The 18,372-nt window shown below is 53.5% G+C and overlaps 7 protein-coding genes across 7 annotated transcripts; 4 read left to right on the plus strand and 3 right to left on the minus strand.

Annotated features, from left to right (window-relative positions):
- Positions 1-253: 253 nt before the first annotated feature.
- V1518DRAFT_415392 (P-loop containing nucleoside triphosphate hydrolase protein) lies at positions 254-4,486 on the plus strand. The gene is made up of 4 exons (XM_066903804.1): positions 254-2,352; positions 2,414-2,654; positions 2,708-3,750; positions 3,801-4,486. Exons 1-4 carry the CDS (start codon positions 283-285, stop codon positions 4,371-4,373), a joined length of 3,927 nt encoding a protein of 1,308 aa, XP_066760441.1. The 5' UTR covers positions 254-282; the 3' UTR covers positions 4,374-4,486.
- Positions 4,415-6,747, minus strand: V1518DRAFT_415395 (uncharacterized protein). Its single transcript, XM_066903805.1, has one exon. The coding sequence runs from the start codon at positions 6,554-6,556 to the stop codon at positions 4,574-4,576; it is 1,983 nt and encodes a 660-aa protein (XP_066760442.1). The 5' UTR covers positions 6,557-6,747; the 3' UTR covers positions 4,415-4,573.
- A 1,366-nt stretch (positions 6,748-8,113) lies between these two features.
- On the minus strand, positions 8,114-9,744 carry V1518DRAFT_450121 (HIT-like domain-containing protein; the record flags this gene model as incomplete). Its single annotated transcript, XM_066906505.1, has 5 exons — positions 8,114-8,994; positions 9,049-9,141; positions 9,197-9,309; positions 9,358-9,605; positions 9,663-9,744. 5 exons carry the CDS (start codon positions 9,742-9,744, stop codon positions 8,589-8,591), a joined length of 942 nt encoding a protein of 313 aa, XP_066760443.1. The 3' UTR covers positions 8,114-8,588.
- Positions 9,745-9,857: 113 nt separating this feature from the next.
- On the plus strand, positions 9,858-11,517 carry V1518DRAFT_415403 (tryptophan synthase beta subunit-like PLP-dependent enzyme). The gene is made up of 3 exons (XM_066903806.1): positions 9,858-10,486; positions 10,540-11,245; positions 11,297-11,517. Exons 1-3 carry the CDS (start codon positions 10,130-10,132, stop codon positions 11,494-11,496), a joined length of 1,263 nt encoding a protein of 420 aa, XP_066760444.1. The 5' UTR covers positions 9,858-10,129; the 3' UTR covers positions 11,497-11,517.
- On the minus strand, positions 11,393-13,351 carry V1518DRAFT_415406 (centromere protein Scm3-domain-containing protein). Its single transcript, XM_066903807.1, has one exon. It carries the CDS (start codon positions 12,866-12,868, stop codon positions 11,522-11,524), a length of 1,347 nt encoding a protein of 448 aa, XP_066760445.1. The 5' UTR covers positions 12,869-13,351; the 3' UTR covers positions 11,393-11,521.
- Positions 13,352-13,729: 378 nt separating this feature from the next.
- On the plus strand, positions 13,730-15,357 carry V1518DRAFT_437644 (uncharacterized protein; the record flags this gene model as incomplete). Its single annotated transcript, XM_066906332.1, has 2 exons — positions 13,730-14,116; positions 14,170-15,357. The coding sequence occupies 2 exons, from the start codon at positions 13,730-13,732 to the stop codon at positions 15,355-15,357; spliced, it is 1,575 nt and encodes a 524-aa protein (XP_066760446.1).
- Positions 15,358-16,101: 744 nt separating this feature from the next.
- V1518DRAFT_415412 (uncharacterized protein) lies at positions 16,102-17,699 on the plus strand. Its single transcript, XM_066903808.1, has 3 exons — positions 16,102-16,660; positions 16,720-16,980; positions 17,041-17,699. The coding sequence occupies exons 1-3, from the start codon at positions 16,321-16,323 to the stop codon at positions 17,532-17,534; spliced, it is 1,095 nt and encodes a 364-aa protein (XP_066760447.1). The 5' UTR covers positions 16,102-16,320; the 3' UTR covers positions 17,535-17,699.
- Positions 17,700-18,372: the final 673 nt, after the last annotated feature.

Below are 18,372 nucleotides of genomic sequence, written 5' to 3' on the forward strand. Positions count from 1 at the left end.
ATTTTTGATAACCATTTTTTCTATGATCTAGTATTTTGTTTTACACTAATTAATCAAAAATAATCCAATAAGGTCTGGGCCTCGTATATGAGGTTGGCCCGATCTCCAAGCCCTGGGTGCCCTGAGCTGCTGGGTTATGTGAACTTTGCTTATGATGACGCAAGTCTACTTTCCTTCCCGCCGCGTATTGTGCGGCTCAAGAAATTTTCCTGGGAGCAAAGACTGCTCACGCCCTCGCCCTCCTCAGAGGCGCCTGTAGCAACTCAATCACCACCACACAGAATGGGTAAATATCGGCCACGGTTCAACGACAGGGCGCGGTCGGGCGCGATTGCCAAGCAGCGGAAGCTCAAAACCTCAAGGCAGCCGCGATTTGTCCGCAGGCCTGACGAGGACGATACGGCGGATCTTCCTCAGACTCAGCAGGACACCACTGCGGACACAGCCATCACGACGACGATGACGACTACCACGGTCAAGACTACTGACGATCTGCTACTCAAAGCAGCTAGCAATAATTCTGCGTCATATGCGAGTACAGATCCAAACGCACTTGTCCTCGTGCCGATGACAGAGGCCGAGAAACTCGCCAAGCGAACAGAGCTCGAACAGCTCCTGATGCCACCTGAGTCCAAATTCTCCAAAGCGAAAAAGAAGCGCTTCGAGAAATACATCGAACGTCAGCTCAAGCGCGAAGAGAAAAAGGTCTTGCTCAAAAAGCTTGCTGGTTCGAAATTCGACACGACGTTGCTTCACAGTCTCAAGAAGCTTGGAACGAGTACCGAGTCGAGACGGAACCAGCTGCGTGAGGCGTTGCTGGACGAGAAGCTTGGGCTTTTGGATGACAAGGGGAGGAGACTTCTATACGAGGAACGGCAGGTAGCACCAGAGGGCTCAGAAGCCGTCTTGACCTCGTTGCAGGCCGAGGCTGCTGAGTGTGATCGCGCAACCGAGTCCAAAACTGCCGCAGTTACGACGCCATCTCTTAAGCGCACTCTCGAGGACACAAATAAAGCGCACGACGTCGCCGACGGCGAGGATCTTGAAGCGGAAGATGAGCCAGAAGAAGTGCGCGTGCCAACTCTTTCTAACTGGGGCGCGTCGCTGTCGCTGGACGCTCTGCCGACGACAAAGCGGAGAAAGCAGAGACGCAGCGTACCGTATAGCTGGCGCGCGGTTTTGGAGCAGACGAAACTACGTAAAGCGAAGATAGCTTTTTCAGAGGAGGAAGATTCGAGCGATGAAGAGGGCAGCGACGAGGACGAGGACGACAGCGAACACGATGGAGAAGACGAATCAGTTAAATCCGAAGATGACAGCGAAGTCGAAGAGGAGTACGAGGAATGGTTTGGAATTGGCAGCGACGTTGACGAAATCGATGGGATCGTCACTATTACAAACGACGAGGGTGAAGATGGCACTTCAGAAGACGAAGAAAGAGATGGCAGTGAGGAAGACGGGGAAGACGATGACGACGAAACTGACAGCGGCGAGGCCATGGACGACCCGCATAAACTCTCACGCGGTACAAGTTTCAAAGAATGGGCCGAAAGACAGCTCCGCGGCGGTACGACTGAGGAACTCTCCAACATCAACACGCTTCCAAAGCTCTCTACACCATACGAAGTCATCGACCGTCCTGAAGACCGAACCACTCCTCCCCCAGATATTGTCACAATCGACAACGCCGACAAGCGGAAGTCGTTCTACGTTCAAGTGCGACGGTCTGTCGATGTCCAAGCGGCTCGCATGCAGCTCCCTGTCGTTCAAGACGAGCAGCAGATCATGGAGGCCGTGAATAATAACCTGTGCGTCATCATCTGCGGTGAGACGGGTAGCGGCAAGACTACGCAGGTACCACAGTTTCTCTTTGAAGCTGGCTACGGAAATCGAAAGAGCGAGACACCAGGAATGATCGGCATCACGCAACCCCGCCGAGTAGCTGCGGTGTCTATGGCGGCACGCGTGAGCAACGAACTCGGACCCGATAACAAGAACAAGGTCGCGTACCAAGTGCGTTTTGAACAAAACACAAAAACAGGCACCGCGATGAAGTATATGACGGACGGTGTTTTGCTGCGTGAGCTGTCTCAGGATTTGATGTTGTCGCAGTACTCTGCCATTATTATCGATGAAGCGCATGAGCGCAATGTGAACACTGATATTTTGATTGGCGTGCTGAGTCGCGTCTTAAAGCTGCGTTATGAGCTGAGCAAGGAACCTAACCAGACTCTCAGACCGCTCAAGCTGATTATCATGTCGGCTACCTTACGAGTATCTGATTTCTTGGATAATCACACTTTGTTCAATGTCGCTCCCCCGGTGTTGAAGGTTGAGGCGCGTCAATATCCGGTGCGTATTTTGCTACTTCCCGCACCCACTAGCTGATGGCGCTTGCTGACACGCAAATCAGGTCGCGAACCATTTTAGCCGACGGACACAGAGCAATTACGCAGACGAGGCGTTCAAGAAAGTGTGCAAGATCCATCGCCGACTTCCACCGGGTGGTATATTGATCTTCCTTACTGGCCAAAACGAAATCACGAGTCTGTGTCGACGATTGAAGCGTGCGTATCCAAGACGAAAGCAGCAGGATGCCGTCACCGAGGGCGACGAGGCCGTTGCGACAGTGTTGAGCATCACAGCGAATGAAGGTTTGTGAAGGCGTATGTTTGTGAGGCTGTCAATATGCTAATGAGTACGGCAGCGGAAGTTGAAGCTGAGGATATCGAGCTTGGAGATGATACTATGGAGCTTGACATGACCTACGATGACGGCAATGACAGCAGCGAGACTGAGAGCGATGGCGCGCGTGAGATCGAGGAAGGATTTGAGGAACAAACTGATGTCATCAACACCGGTCCACTTTATGTGCTGCCGTTGTACTCGCTCTTGCCCACCTCTCAGCAGCTCAAGATCTTTGAATCGCCCCCAGCCGATTCGCGGATGTGTGTCGTCGCCACCAACGTTGCCGAGACGAGTTTAACAATACCCGGAATCCGCTACGTGGTCGACTGCGGCCGCTCCAAGGAACGACATTTCAACGAGATCACCGGCGTGCAGAAGTTTGATATTGGGTGGATCAGCAAGGCCAGCGCTGACCAACGCTCCGGACGCGCGGGTCGCACGGGTCCAGGCCATTGCTACCGTCTATACTCTTCTGCCGTGTACGAGCGTGACTTTGCGCAATTTACAATCCCCGAGATTCTGCGCATGCCTATTGAAGGCGTCGTGTTGCAGATGAAATCCATGGGTATTGACACGATCGCGAACTTTCCCTTCCCGACGCCTCCCGATCGCGACCGTCTAGTGGCAGCAGAGCGGCTACTGCACTATCTCGGCGCGCTGAACAAGGATGGCCAGATGACGGATCTCGGAAAGATCATGAGCGTGTTCCCGCTTGCGCCGCGGTTTGCAAAAATCCTGGCAATTGGGCAGCAGTTTGAGTGCTTACAGTACGTGATTGCGATAGTCGCGGGATTGTCGGTCGGTGACCCGTTTCTGCCAGAGCATGAGCTCGGGATTAGCGATGAAATGGCAGAAAACGTTTCTGACGATGATGAAAACGGCGTTTCACAGGGTATTTCTGAGGATGGCAAGTCGCGAATGAAGGAGTATTACATTGTGCAGCGCAAATTTGCGGGACTTGATCCTACTGCCGACGTGTTGAAGCTATTGAGCGTGATTTGTGCGTATGAGTATGAGACCGAGAAGGCCGAGTTCTGCTTCAAGAACTTCCTACGAGAAAAGGTGAGATTTGTCATGCGCTTGTGGTATATATTGGCTAACACAACGCATAGTCGATGGAGGAAATCCATAAGTTACGACAGCAGCTCACTCGCATCGTGGCTACAAGCATGCACGCTGTGGGCGATCTCAAGTTCCACACCAAGATTCCCGCGCCGTCAGCCATGCAAATCAAAGCGCTCAAGCAGATCGTGACAACAGGTTTCATCGACCAAGTCGTCGTGCGCGCTGATCTCGTCGACGGGTACTTTGATTCTCCCACCGCAGCGACAAAAAATCTCAAGAAGCGCATGAAAATTACTGACGTGCCGTATCTGCGGATGAACCAGTACACGTACCTGCGCGACAGCACGCTGCTCAACGGGGGCAAGGCCGGGGTCGATAAGAGCGCGATATTTTTCCCGCCCGACGCCGCGACGGTGTACGTGCATCCCTCGTCGGTACTGGTGTCTGTTGACGGCGGAAACGTGCGGTCGGTGGCGGACATGCCGCCGTTTCTGGTGTACAATATCATCCAGCAGAGTAGCAACACTCGAACCGACAGGAAGCCGGGACTCACGAGGATTAGGCCATTGACCTCGAGTACCGCGAAGCAGTTGGCAGGGCTGGCAAAGTCGGTTGCATAAGAGAATGTGTTCGAAAGGTTTATATCGTAGAGGATCTGGCGTTTGCATTTTTTGATGTGTAAATTATGTTTAGAAGTCCTAAATTACATAGATAAATCCACCATCCTAAAAAATTATAATACCGTAAGTTTGTACACATGCCCTTAAAATTATCGTAGCACACGACTCCTATATATCATGCAAAGTATAAAAAAATCTATTTACGTTGGGCAGATGACGAGGCAGTTGACGATATCCTCAGCCTTGACCTGCAACATCCCCGAGAAAGTGGACTCGACGCTGAATAAGATGAGCAGCGTGTCGTCGATCCAGCCCTGGTATGTGTCGGATATGAGTGTGTTGTTGTATGCGTATTCCGGCATCGAAGGTTCGCCTTTGAGATCGACTAGGTCAATCCATGGTGTCGGTGGTCGCGGTGACTTTGATTTTGTTGACGTGGATGTCTTTTTGTTGGGTGAAGATCTTTCGGTAGACACCGTCGACGCGCTGCTGGCTTGCTTGTTGAAGACAGCGCGCTTGGCGAGTTTGTGAGCTGGCTTGTCTCTGGTGGTCGCCGAAGCCTGTCTATCCTCGGTTTCCTTCGTGCTGGACTTATCCAGTGTCTTAACGACTGCTGCCTTTGTCCTTGGCTTGCTTATTGCCTGCTTTCCTTCAGTTGTCGCGGAGGCCTCTGTCTTATCGGCTTCCTTTGTACTCAGCTTGCTCTCCGTCTTCTTGTCGTCAGTCTTGGTGGAAGTCTCCTTCATGCTGACCTTCTTTGTGCTTGACTTGGCCGCCGGAGTGGAAGAGGCCTCTTCCTCAGTCTGGTCTGAATTTGACTTCTCGTTCGCCATCATGGAAACCTTCTGTTCGCCAGCATTCTTGTCGTTGGAGACCTTCATTGGAACTTCCTGCTCAAGGGACAGTTCTGCAACTGCAGCCTCAGCCGCCTTCTTCAGCTTCTTCTCATGCTCGCTCCAGGACATGCGCGTGTGCGTATCCCAGGACATGCCGACGGTAAACGGCTCCTCGGCTCCGGCGTATATCAACTTCCGCGAGCGCGCGATAATCTGGAAAGGCGCAACAGGTTGCATGACGATGAGATACTGACGATACGCAAGCTCGCCTTTCGCCTTGTCTTTGTATTTCGCGTACAGGATCGATATGAGTACTGTGTTGTGCTCGGTCGGCTCGCAAGGGAACTTGCAGAGTGTGAGGCGGAGCGATGAAGTTGCCTGCCATAATTGCCCATTGGGAACATACTCGTCTCTGACTAGGTCGCGCAGGCAGACGTTGTTGTTGTGCTCGGCGATGTTCACGCCAGGATTGTCGATAGACCTGATGTCTTGCGGGTACGTCTTGTAGGACAAGAAGCCGTGGTTCTTATCGTCAAAAAGCATGATTGTGTTCCGGTCGAAAGGGTCATCGTCGACAAATGTGTCGTTGAGATCAATGTACTTGTCGAACCGCACCGCCGGCTGCGATTTCGGCAGCGCTTTTGCGATCTCGGGCGCGGCCGCGCGGGCATCGATGAGATACTGCCCGAGGCAGCCGGTGTGGGAGTTCGTTGTCGAGATCATGAGCGGCTCGCCATAGGGCGACCAGAACACCCGCTGGTTGGCAAAGCCATGGTCTGCCTCGAGCGTCGGCCTGCCAGCACAGGAACCCTTCGGCGAGACGAACTTTGGCGGATTGATTCTCTTGCCGATAGCGCACTGAATGAACCTCCGAGATGTGACAGTGGACGCCCATGCCATAGAGCACCACTGGTACTCATGAGAGTCGTCCGGTTCAAAGCGAGTGAAACCGAGGTATTTCAGCTTCGTCGTCGACTGCGTCGCAAGCAGGTTGGAGTTGTAGAAGTGTCTTGTGCGGAGTAAATGGAAGCGAGCGCGCAGCGATGCAAGACTGCCGCTTACCGTGGACGCTGACGGGAGAATGATGGTGCTGTCGGACACGAGCTCGCTCGTCTTGCAGGTTCCGAGTACTGGCCACAGCATGCCGTCGCTGTTGTATACGGACAGATGCTTCGAGTCGTAGCTGAAATTGAGCTCGGGCTCGGCCTCGACCGCGGCGGCCGCCACAGTCGCGGCGTCCACAGGTGTGGCGTTGTCGGGGAAGATGATGACGAAAGAGACGATGAAGGTAATGGTGAGGAGGAGGAGAAATGCCGACCGCACCCGGGCGATCATCATGGGCCCCATGGTAGCGACGACAATGCTTCGGTCTTCTAGATGCGGACGATGTGGAGGCTGTACATGAGGTCGTAGCGCATTTAGAACGGCTAACAGAATTGCGGACGAGGTCGGCAGTTGGCTGGCGATGTAGTGGATGGAAGCACAGCAGCAGCACGACGCAAACGATCGCAGAGCGTGTCAACTTCTAAATAATTTGTTCTCCTTGCTGGCACTGCGCTGCGCTTTCACCTGGTTCGGTCCTCCTGGTTCGGCGCCGCCGCGGCTCGACATCGACCCCCTGCGGCGTAGGGACGTCCCTACCCTGCCGTGCCAGAAACTCGCACTGCTGGTTCACTCGCCGGTTCAACGTTTACCACTCCGCGTACCCCCTGTCTTTGGTCGTCGCTCGCCTCGCATCGCCCTGGCTGTGCCCGCCGGGCCACCCCTGCGCGCGTACGCAAGCCTCAGTCGAGTGCCCGCAGCACCGTCCTGTCATGAGCTGTGGCCCCTGGCCGGACGTGTCGCTCGGAGCACCAGCCCCGTGACACAGCGCCATGGTCGCATGTGCGCGCGCATCTACGGCCACCGTTCCGCATTCGCCTTCGAGATTCCATTTGTGTCTGCACGGAACACAGAGTTTGCATGCACCGCGCTGTACGGCGCGCCCCTTAATTTCAGGCGGCGGCGGACGGCGCGGTCATCACCTCGGGGCTGGTTCCGTGTTTGCGGACTTTGCAGTGCGCAGCATGACGCGTATTTTCGGTTCCGCGTCAAAGCCGCTGAGGCTGCAAGAGACTAGCGCACCTACAACCAAGACAAGGTGATGTTTGACGAACAGGCCACCTTGGCGCCCGACAGACTCCCTCTTCTGAGCGTATACGAATGCCGCACTTGTCCAGCGGGCTGCACGCACCCCGCCTCGTTTGAAAAGTTCTCTCTGCAGAGCAGAGAGGCTGCAAGGCGTGAGACCTCATTGGGTCTTCTGGGCGATTCAGTGTCTATATTTCCCGCGGCCGCACGAACCGCCAAGGGTCTTGACATTGCAAACTGCATTTTGCAAAGGTTTCATATTTTCTTGTCGAGATTTCCTTCAAAATTAATTTTGGGACACGCATAGCGCGCCATGCGATTGTCTGCAATACCCATCAGCTTGGATCCTCACATGTGATTGCATGCTCCCTGGATCACAGATCTCTCAGGTCAGCATGAAGTTCCAGACATCAAAAGGTATTGAAAAGCTGGATCTGGAAGACGGGCACGCAACGCCTTAAAATTTTACGCAGTCGTGAGCTGAGACATCACACCCCAGCTCCTGCCGGAACGTACAGATGAACAGGTCTTCGGCCAACGAGTTGCGTCAGCATGGCCATGCCTGCATTTGGTCTCTCCCGTTATTCAAATCGCACTGCTCGGTGACAGCTAGTACTGTTTGCTGCAGCACTGCAAACTGCAGCACAACCTCGTCTGTCCGGTCATGCCTACGTCATATATTCCGCAACTAACTGTCCTGCACTGCATCCGCCTCGCTCAAAAATACAGACTCTCTTGCGTGAGCTGTTGTTGCTGCAAAAATGTGATATAGTTGACCACGCACGTTAGGAAATTAATGACGAAGTGCTTCCGATTAGTCCGCACGTTATATATATCTTTCTCTCCTACTACGCTTATTGCAGTGATAGAATGGTAATATAGCCGTCAGGCAAATCTCCAGTATCAAGCTACTAAAGCGATCGCTCTATGTACGCATTCATACCTTGAGGAAGCACTGATGCTGACAGCCTCTGCAATGCGAATCTGATCAGCATCAGCACGGCTGAGGAAAATCGCACGCGTTGTTGATAGCGATCCGTACGTGTTGTAGTTTGGAGTTGCACGCGACGCGACCTAACGTCAACAACAGCCTGAATCACCGCCGCGTTCTACGCAAAGCTCCCAGCCGCAGATATCACCGCCATTAGTTAAAGCTATTTTATTCAAAACAGCTCAACAACCGAATTCACACAACGGAGCGTGAATCATATTTAGCAAAAGTAAAAGAGCAGATACAGAGCATGGAGCGCTATACACTGCTTCCGGATTCACTGCTGCCTGATGAGAGCGCTGTCCACAGCTGCGAGTTCTCTCCGATCGAGTACGTCAGCGTGCTACTCGCATATCCGTCCGCGCACATCTCCTCCAGCCGTGCGATCACATCTTCCAGTAGCATCACGCGTCCGACCTCCGTGCCATATCCCATCGCCGTGACGTGGATATGCATGTGGTAGTACGACGGAGGGTAGTGCATGTATAACTGTAGATGCTCAGGCTTCACATTGTACATGTTGCTCGTCGCCTGCATAATCTTACTTCGCAACTGCTGAAGATATGAGATGTGCTCCTTTCGCAGGTCGCGTATCGAAGCGATATCCCGTCGATTCACCAGCGCAACTAGGTAGAGCGCTTCTATCGACGTGCCGTCCCATTTCCTATGATCCATGTCAGCCAGATATCAGCCGCTATCCAAGCTTCTCCGAACGTACAGGTCGGGTAGCAAGATAAATCCATTCTCAGGGTCTTTGTCCTCGTACACAATCCTCTCCTCCTCGGCCTCATGGCTGAGGATGTTATAGACCCTGTATTCTTCGTCAATTCTGCGTCAAACTCATTCCAATCTGCTCTGGCACTCACCAGTTCAGCCTACTGCCGCGCATCTCTTCGATATATGGCACCACAAATTTTGTATACATCTCCGGCGTTTCGCTCACCATGCGCTGCTGCTGCGACCGGTACTTGCGTATATGCTGCGTTCATGTTTAGTTGGACTCCGTTTTGGTACAAAAAATACATACTATTTCTGTTGCTGGCCAGATCAGCGACATCTTGTAGGCCGGTGTGATCGCATCTTCGTCGCTCTCGATGATGTCCGCGCCTGCCGTGAACCAGCTGTAGACATCGTTGTGCCCCAGCACCGTCATCGACCCAACGCGTTTGGCGAGCCCGTCAGCGTCTCCCGGTAAAAACACAGTTTTTTCAGCAAGCACAATTGCATCTTGGCCATCGATGCGGCCTTGCAATGTGATCGCCTTTGTCTTCGTGTCTGCAGTCTTCATCAGTCTAACTGCCTGATCCACTTCATCCAAGCCAACCGACATACTGCACTGTAAGACCTCGCCTAATTCGAATCGTCTCAGCGCGAGAGCGTGACTTATATCTTCTGCCGGCATGGCGTTCGACATTTTGTGCATGAGTCGTGGATCATGTGATGGTTTGGAGGCGGACATCTGTACGAGCTTTGAAATATCTCTCGATCACAGGTTAGGGCAAGCAATTCCCCGCAGCAGTATTTCAACTGTTTCAGTAATTACAGATAAAAAGGTTTTATGCACTCGACATTTTAAAGCAAGCGCCTGTAGTTACAAGTATGCTGGAAGAGTGCTTCATTTGACCCGATGATCGCGAGCAGCGCGGTTTGGTTGCCGAGATTTTGAGATTTCAAGATTAAATTGGAGTCGATGAGGTGCTGCGGCGCGAGTCAGGGTGGTTTAAAGCTTGCTCCGCCGGCTCTCGTCGCAGTACTATTCACCAGCCATCAGGCCCAGTCGAACACCTCGAAGACGACGCATGGGCTACGCATGGCGGCTCGACGTGTGCACGGCGGCAACTCTTCTGGCCGGCGTGGCACTGGGAGCCATAATCTCCGACACGGTCCGAAAACAAGCTCACAGCTCTTCGTTGGACAGCTCTCACCGCCATGTCGAGCTCAACGACCCAGAGACACAATCAGCTAATGCTGCGTACGACGATTATGCAGTCCCACGAGATATTCGAGTCGGCGTCGAAGGACTGATAGGAAATACGCCATTAATGCGGATCAAGTCTCTTAGCGACGCCACCGGTTGCGACATACTGGCAAAAGTGGAAATGCTCAACCCCGGTGGTAGTGCGAAGGATCGCATCGCGTTAGCCATCGTTGAGGAGGTATGCTTTCTCAAAAATGCAGTTTCTGTGAACTTTAGCTAAGACAATACAAGGCTGAGAAGCAAGGACTGATACATCCTAACAGCGGCGATGTCGTCTACGAGGGAACCTCTGGATCGACGGGAATTTCTTTGGCCATGATTTGTCGCGCAAAGGGATACATGGCACACATCTGTCTTCCCGATGACACTTCAGTCGAGAAAATCAACCTTCTCAAGAGCCTCGGTGCAGTTGTTGAAATGGTTCCCCCAGCAAGCATTGTCGACAAACGGCAGTACGTGAACATGGCACGGACTCGCGCACAGGAGCAGAACGCAGATCCAAATACACTAGGACGTGGACTATTTGCAGATCAGTTCGAAAACGAAGCAAATTGGCGCGCACACTACGAACACACCGGTCCTGAAATTTGGAGACAGACCGGCGGACAAATCGACGCATTTATCACAGGTGCAGGCACTGGCGGGACAATATCTGGCGTCTCCAGATACTTGAAGCCTCTGCGTCCGCAGCTGAAAGTGGTACTGGCAGATCCTCCAGGGAGCGGCCTATTCAACAAAGTCAAATACGGTGTCATGTTTGACGTGGCTGAGCGAGAAGGAACGCGGAGGCGGCATCAGGTCGATACAATGGTAGAAGGCATCGGCATTAACAGAGTCACCTGTAATTTTGAAGCTGGGCGCGCGTATGTAGATGATGCCATACGTGTGACAGATAAAGAAGCTATCGCTATGGCGCGATATCTGGTCGAGAATGACGGTTAGTAGCTATCGGCAGTTATATGTTCGCTTCGATACTTACAATGTGCAGGCCTGTTTGTCGGGAGTTCCACTGCAGTTAACTGCGTCGCAGCAGCAAGGTGGGCAAAGAAAATCGGACGAGGACACACCATAGTCACAATAATTTGCGACTCCGGCGTTCGCCATCTCTCAAAGTTCTGGAAAGCAGCTGGCTCGGTCGAAGGCGAATCTGGTAGAAAAGTAGACTTAGATTCTATATTAGGACAATGAAGAGAACTTCAATTTATTGGACTCATTAGCTGCATTCGAAACAAAAGTCTCGTCCACAGCTATAACCAATGTCACCGCATCTCTTCTCCTGTACCGAAGAGCTGGAGTCTCGATGTGCTATCTGAATTTGCAGTCCTTTGCTCATCCCATGCGAAGTTGAGACGGATTCTTGGCTCAATGCGGCAGCCGTATCTTCGCTGTCGGGAACTTCCACGAGTTGCGCACACGCGGTAGTATACTGTGGATAAATCTTCGGCTCGGGCGGATATGATAATTCCATCTGTGCGCTCTGAGCGGCCCATGCTTGGATCAACACGTCGATGTGCTGCTTCTTGCTTAGCCATCCAGTGCGGCGTTCTTCCTCGCTGTCTTCCGTTTCGACTAATGACGCGGTTTCTGGGGTAGTATCATCCTCTGAGGCGCCGTCTTTCGTAACCCACGATTGAACCAAGAGGTCTAATTCCAACATTTTTCTCCGCCGGTCTCTCTCTGCGTTAGCCTGGCCATCAGTAGATGTCTTCAATGGAGAATGGTCTTTCGGGAAATGGTGTCCTATTTGCGCATGTACTGGAGATGAATTGAGGCATGAAACTGATGGTGAGTGCGATAAGACGACATGTTGAGCATGGCTATCCAGTGGATAGCGTATTGGTAGCCCAACAACTGGCGATGAATTGAGATGCGACGGCGATGATGAGTGGCGTAGCAAAGTACCGTTTCTGATTTGTAACGTCGCCGGAGAACTATAGATTTGACTACTGGCAACAGCACTCGAGAGTTCATCGTCGCTTTCATCCTTATTGCTATTTCCTGCTGCCGCTGAGGGTTTCGATGCCGGCTTCCAAGGCTTGTTGGCAGTCCGACTTTTTGTCGGACGAGCTATGTGCGGGTGTGCACTCCACCGGTATTGGTTCTCGCACTCAGGGCTGTGTGCTGATCTCCCCGGCATCCATATGTTCGCAATACCCTTGTTGCCTCCTACCTCTAGGCCAGCCAGGTGACCTCTATCCTCGATAATTTCGCCGGTGATGATGTCAACAACATCTGTATCGTTGCTGAGGTCGCGACCGTACTTTCTGAATATCTCCTCCCACGCAGATTTGAGCTTGTTCGACGACTGCAGTCGAGCTTCGGCCAGGTCAAATTCTTCCGGCAGTTCTGATTCATCGTGGATAAATGAGCCAACTAGGTGGCCAAGGTCGTCTTTCTCGTCGTCTTCGTCCTCACTTTCGAAGTCATTGGGAGATATCACTGTCGGCTCGTCGACAGCGGACCTCAACTCCGCAGATCCGACTGTCGAAGCGGACAACCGTGCTCGCAAGGTATCGCCATCTCGCAATAGACGCTGCCGCTTGGCTGGTGGCGGCAACATGGCATACCCGCAGCAGTAGCGAAGTTGTCACTGCTGTCGCGGCGAAGCAGGTGGGCAGGTTTCCCTCGCGACGCGTCTCGAAAGGGCTTATGTCACCGGCGCGGCTCAGATTTACCCGGATGCAAACCTAGTGAACAGACTGTGTGGGTTAGTCGGAATCGAACAAAGCACATTGGGACCTTCAGACAAGGTGACCAAAAATTTCGACGGTGCAGCCGCGACATTTCGATATCGAAAGCATTTTGAGATCGCGTTTGTTAGTAATAGTTCATATGGAAGTCGTCCAGGAGGTCGATAACTTAAATAAACAGCAGTGCAAGAGCTCAGTTAAGCGATCCACAGGGAGTCTCACCGCACCTGTCTGGCTTCGGCATGACGTAATGCACCTGTGCGGCACTGCTCGAGCGAGCGGGAATTTCATTTTGAGCAACGCGGCAAGCTGCGAGGACGAAAGAGCAAAAAAACCTCTTTCCTGGTCCGAGTTTCCACGCCCGTGAAATTCTCGAAATTTAGAGCTGTGCATGTATAAAACTACGATAGTGGCCTCGACGTCGAAGTTTCAATGAGGTGCTCTTCCACAGATACACAGAACGCGCAATGACTGACAACAACAACAACAACCCCATGCTCCGCAGCAACTTCAATCCCGACGGTCGGCGGGGCAGCAGCACCACCGGCAACAGCATCGGCGGTCGTCCCCCTCCAACTCGTCGTGTGAACAGCGTCTCGCAGAACTCATATAATAATATGAACAGCAGCAGCACCAGCGGCAGTACAAACGCTGGCGCAAATCCGACCTTCAGCGATGGCGCCAATTTGAGCACGATCCCATCGGCTTCAACAGCGACTTCCCCGCCAATTATGCCGGGACCGCTGTCCAGGACCTTTTCCCGTGCATCGGGGCTTGCACGCACAATGACCGCGGCTACACAGAGCCACGACATAGGAGACGCTCTGTCGCGGGGCTTTTCAATGTCGCTCGTTCACGATGAAGAAGCGAGTCCGTATTTTGAAAGTCAGAATGGATTTCAGTGGGATCAGGATACCATAAATAGCAAGCAGAAGGACGACTTTAACGGTCTATCGGTTCAGCCTACGACAGCAGCGTCGCAGATGCCGGATCTGGAGCGGCGAGAGACTCTGGTGCAGCAATTGCACGGATTTTTCTCTAGCTCGCTCAGGTCTAATCGTGTGCACGCGTTTCGGGCGATTGCCGGGTCTTTGATTCTTATGGGAGTTCTCATTATGGCAAGTGGTCATCACTGTCTCTGAGTATTGCATGTGCAACTAACCTGTGACAGGGCATTCTGTCAATCTATTGGGGATCCTATTATAATCGCGACAAGTACCTGAATCGCGTCCAGCTATGGATTATCAACATGGACGATGCACCAAGCGCCTGGGTCGGTCCTGCGTTTATTTCGATCAGCACCGCATTCGCGACTGCCGCAGGCTCGGCAACAGTAGTCGTGAAGAACGCCAGCGATTTTGACTTCTCGTATGAGAACGTGTATGCCGAAGTGTTGGATCAGAAGACGTGGGGCGCGTATATCATCGCCTCGAATGCAACTACCGAACTCGTCAAAGCTCTAGAAAACCCGGCAGACTACGAGAATTATGACGGTTCGTACAGCGTGCAGTTCGCATATCCGCAGGCGGAGGAGCAGGCGCTGTTTTCTCTGCTGTCGCCCTGGCTGTCAGAACAAGCGGAGTACTTCCGAGAGACGTTTGCGAACGAAGTCATCAGGACAGCGGGACAGAACTCGAGCATGTCGTTGTCGGACATTTCCCAGCACGCGCCGCAGCTGTTGTCCACGCCGGTGTCAATCTATGACAACAACATGCGGCCGATGACGAACCCGCTCTTTACGGCTGTGATGCAGATCGGCCTGATCTACTTGATCATCATATCTTTCTTCCAGTTCAACTTCTTCCAGCCTGTGCACATGACGCTTGCGCCTCAGATGAAGAGGTCGCATTATATCCTATACCGTCTCGTCACTTCCTGGCTTGCATACTTTGTTCTCTCGTTATTCTACTCCCTCATTTCGTTAGCTTACCAAGTCGATTTTACGCTCAAGTTTGGGCGCGCGGGGTTTTTCATTTATTGGATGATCAATTGGATCGGCATGACCTCAGTTGGTGGGGCATGCGAGAACGTCGCGCTGGTTGCGATTGCCACATTTCCGCCGCTGCTTGGATTTTGGATGATCTTCATGGTGATTTCGAACGTTGCGCCTGCGTTCTTTTCGATCAAGCTTCTCCCAGCCTTTTATCGGTATGGATACGCCTTCCCAATTAAGAACGTTTGCGACGCGCTGAAGACGGTGCTGTTTGGCACACGTAACACGATGGGAAGAAATATCGGCGTTATCTTTGCGTGGATTGCGGTGAACACGATTTTGTTTCCCCTCTGTGTTTGGTTCTCTGGTTATAACTTGCAGAGAAAGAAGGCGGCGGCTATGGCGAAGGCATTAGAAAAGAGATAGTAGCGGCATTCGGGATTAGTTTTCATCATCATACCCAGGTCATTTTGGAGTCGTTTGGAGTTGTCTTGTACAGCAATTGAATTACTGAACATTATAAAGTATTCACAAAGAATACAGTGCTGGCGTTGGCTTTGACCTGCAACTCGCTCGTCTGACTCCCAGCATCGCGATGAAATGAGGCTAGAGGTTGAAGCCGACAGCGACGCGTTGATTCTGACCTATGCAGCAATCTATTTCAGAACAATAGCCAATAGCTTGAAACTCGGTTAATTAAACGAAACGGATAAAGTGCTGCCGCATCTTGGTGCCGCAATTGAGTACTGGCCGGATCAGCTGTTCTACAATCAGACGGAGCGCGCGGAGTTCATCAGATAATCTCACCTAAATCGGTGGGAATGAAGCGCGCGGCTGAATTGTCGCGCGAGAGAGTACGCAAGGAGTCCTTGCGCGGGTCGTGGAAAATCTGACAGGGATTGTGAACATGTGGGTTGACAGTTGGCTTAGTTTATTGTGGGGCTACCATGGAAGTTTTCACATTGAGGAATTCAGCGCTAAAACTATAAGCGAGAAACTCGATCAGGCCGAGCCAGTCCCCCGATTTCGGCGTATCCTTCTGTAGCAAATTACGACCTGGTGAATAGTTGACTTGAACACGCTGTTGAATATGTGTAGGTGTGAAATGCAATATGCGCTTTGGCATCAAGAACAACGCAGGGGGCAGCAGCAGATTAGAGTTTCGGATCAGGCGGTTTTAAACTCAAGTGTCACTAGAGTTCAGCAGGCGAAGGGCTGGAACCCCACACGGCGTCACGAATTCGATTTTGTGCCGCGGTGCCACAGTTGCTGCATCACCACCACGACAGGACCGACATCGCCACGACATCGCCGCGACATCGTCAACTTGTGCTGCGCCTGTATTCATCCACACGTAACGAATGAATAAAATCTAGCCGATTGCACCTCATGAGCTCCACAATGTCGCTTTATGAGACGACACTGATGCTAGTGAATCCGGGGGAAGACAGTTTCGTTCCGATCCACCGGACATACCGGAACGTGATTGCACACGCCCTGCACATGACGAGCGCAAAGGGGAAGCTGGACATACTGGTTATGAATCTGGCACCGACGTTCAGCGAAGTTCATTACATTATCGCGCAGCTGTACTTGCTGACGGGTGAGATTGCAAAGACGGAGCAGCGCGAGGGGGTTGAGGTGTGCGTTCTGCTGGACGGAGTCGGTGGGTTCGACGTGGCCGACACTGCGAGGAGGAGCTGGGAAGTTGTGGCAGTAGGCAAGAGTGGTATGCATGAGCGTGGTTTAGTATTGCATTCGTATGCTGACAGCGTATTACGTTGGCAGACACCACAGTGCTTTCAATATTTCTGTCGGAACAGCAATCATCGCGATTTTCACCGGCGCTGCCTATCGTCGTGCTACCGATGGGCTTGCAGATGATGTCGTCTGCGTCATCTGTGACGGGGGATACGGACGAGTACTCGGAAGGAGACGACGCGCCGGCGGTTGGCGACGCGGGACTCCTTGTGGACAGCGACGAGGAGGCGTCGGAGGACGAGCCTGAAGCAGACGAAGGCACGGAGGGCGAGTACGATGTGGTCGCACGTAAGTAGTGTGCATTGGTGTCTCGCAGGACATCGGACTAGAACGCTTACTGGTACACAGTCGGAGGCACGTTTGACCACCTGCACGACGGACACAAGATCCTGCTGACGATGGCCGGGTTCCTCGCGCGGAAGGCGCTCATCATAGGAGTTACCGGGCCGGCCCTGCTGAAGAACAAGAAGTACAAGGAGTATATGCAGCCGCTGGAGGAACGATGCGAGAAGGTGCTGGAGTTCCTGAAGTACGTCTACCCCGGTCTCCGGGCGACCACCCACGAGATCAGCGACATCTACGGGGACGCGGTGAACATCGACGCGATCGACGCCCTGGTGGTGAGCGGGGAGACTCGGGCAGGGGGCAAGGCAGTGAACAAGGAGCGACGGCGGCGGGGCATGCGCGCGCTGAAACTATGGGAGATCGGGGTGGTTGCCGGGGACCCGGACAAGAACTGGGAGGGCAAGCTGAGCAGTACAGACTTACGGCGGCGCGAGGCGGAGAGAGCGCTGGGCGGTCTGGGCGGCATGGGCGGCGATGATGCAGCGCCGGAACGGTGACGTTGGCTAGTGTTAATAAGGCTAACCAGCAGAAGCTTCTCATCCGGCCACCTCTTCTACGGCTGCTCTGTGCGCGGATAAGCAAGTTAGGGCGGATTGGCGTCCGAGGATTCCGCGAAGCGATAGTGCGTTGTAAGCTGTAACGGAGATAGGGACCGCACTCAGGCACTGCATGTCGCAGGACCGCCATGGCTTGCGCCGGCGGAACGCGGTCGCGAGGGGCTTCGCGCTGGACAGCGGGGGACATCGTTCTCTGCATGGAACACCGCGGTGCTAACCTTATCTTGCGCGCGTGCTCCCTTTAATTTCCCGTCTAGAGGGTGCCGGGTACCCGTGACCGCGCGACCCGCTGACTCCCAGCGACCAATCCGCGAACCCGTGAAGTGAACCCCTGCCTACGAAGCGCCGTCTTCGCCTTCCCTTCCTCGCGCTGGAGCCAAAAGACGAATACGTGGCCGGCCCGGACCGATGCCCGGCCCTGTCCGCGCACTCTACACGCTGACCGCGCGGACCCGCACATCGCGAACAGATGACGTCGCGCGAGCCACCCAGGGTCCGTCGCAGGTTGAGTGCGGACTAGCTGCCTGAGGAGTGCTGGCAGACGCACCCCGAACGCGTCAGGCGAAACGAAGGGTGAACGGGGATGACCGCGGCGGTTCGCCGCGCAGCTGCTGACAAGAACAGGCCGCTCCGAGGGCAGTGGTGTGGTCCGAAAATAGCATCACAGCAGCAGGGGTGCGGGCGCGGGCGGCGCAGGGAGCTGCGGGCAGCGGACGGCTGGCCGGGGGAGGCCTGCCGGGGCAGCCAGCGGACGGCCGCTGTGGTGAAGCGATCAGCG

The sequence above is a fragment of the Limtongia smithiae genome, assembly GCF_038497785.1.
Source record: "Limtongia smithiae strain NRRL Y-17922 unplaced genomic scaffold V1518scaffold_4, whole genome shotgun sequence".
Taxonomy (NCBI): domain Eukaryota; kingdom Fungi; phylum Ascomycota; class Lipomycetes; order Lipomycetales; family Lipomycetaceae; genus Limtongia; species Limtongia smithiae.

Bases quoted from the DNA above. Each gene is read 5' to 3' on its own strand.
- V1518DRAFT_415395 (XM_066903805.1), bottom strand. From the start codon at position 6,556: ATGGGGCCCATGATGATCGCCCGGGTGCGGTCGGCATTTCTCCTCCTC.
- V1518DRAFT_415412 (XM_066903808.1), top strand. From the start codon at position 16,321: ATGAGCTCCACAATGTCGCTTTATGAGACGACACTGATGCTAGTGAAT. The intron at 16,661-16,719 runs GTATGCATGAGC...TTACGTTGGCAG, and splicing joins TGTGGCAGTAGGCAAGAGTG to ACACCACAGTGCTTTCAATA. The intron at 16,981-17,040 runs GTAAGTAGTGTG...ACTGGTACACAG, and splicing joins CGAGTACGATGTGGTCGCAC to TCGGAGGCACGTTTGACCAC.
- V1518DRAFT_415392 (XM_066903804.1), top strand. From the start codon at position 283: ATGGGTAAATATCGGCCACGGTTCAACGACAGGGCGCGGTCGGGCGCG. The intron at 2,353-2,413 runs GTGCGTATTTTG...CACGCAAATCAG, and splicing joins TTGAGGCGCGTCAATATCCG to GTCGCGAACCATTTTAGCCG. The intron at 2,655-2,707 runs GTTTGTGAAGGC...TGAGTACGGCAG, and splicing joins GAGCATCACAGCGAATGAAG to CGGAAGTTGAAGCTGAGGAT.
- V1518DRAFT_415403 (XM_066903806.1), top strand. From the start codon at position 10,130: ATGGGCTACGCATGGCGGCTCGACGTGTGCACGGCGGCAACTCTTCTG. The intron at 10,487-10,539 runs GTATGCTTTCTC...AGACAATACAAG, and splicing joins CGTTAGCCATCGTTGAGGAG to GCTGAGAAGCAAGGACTGAT. The intron at 11,246-11,296 runs GTTAGTAGCTAT...TACAATGTGCAG, and splicing joins ATATCTGGTCGAGAATGACG to GCCTGTTTGTCGGGAGTTCC.
- V1518DRAFT_415406 (XM_066903807.1), bottom strand. From the start codon at position 12,868: ATGTTGCCGCCACCAGCCAAGCGGCAGCGTCTATTGCGAGATGGCGAT.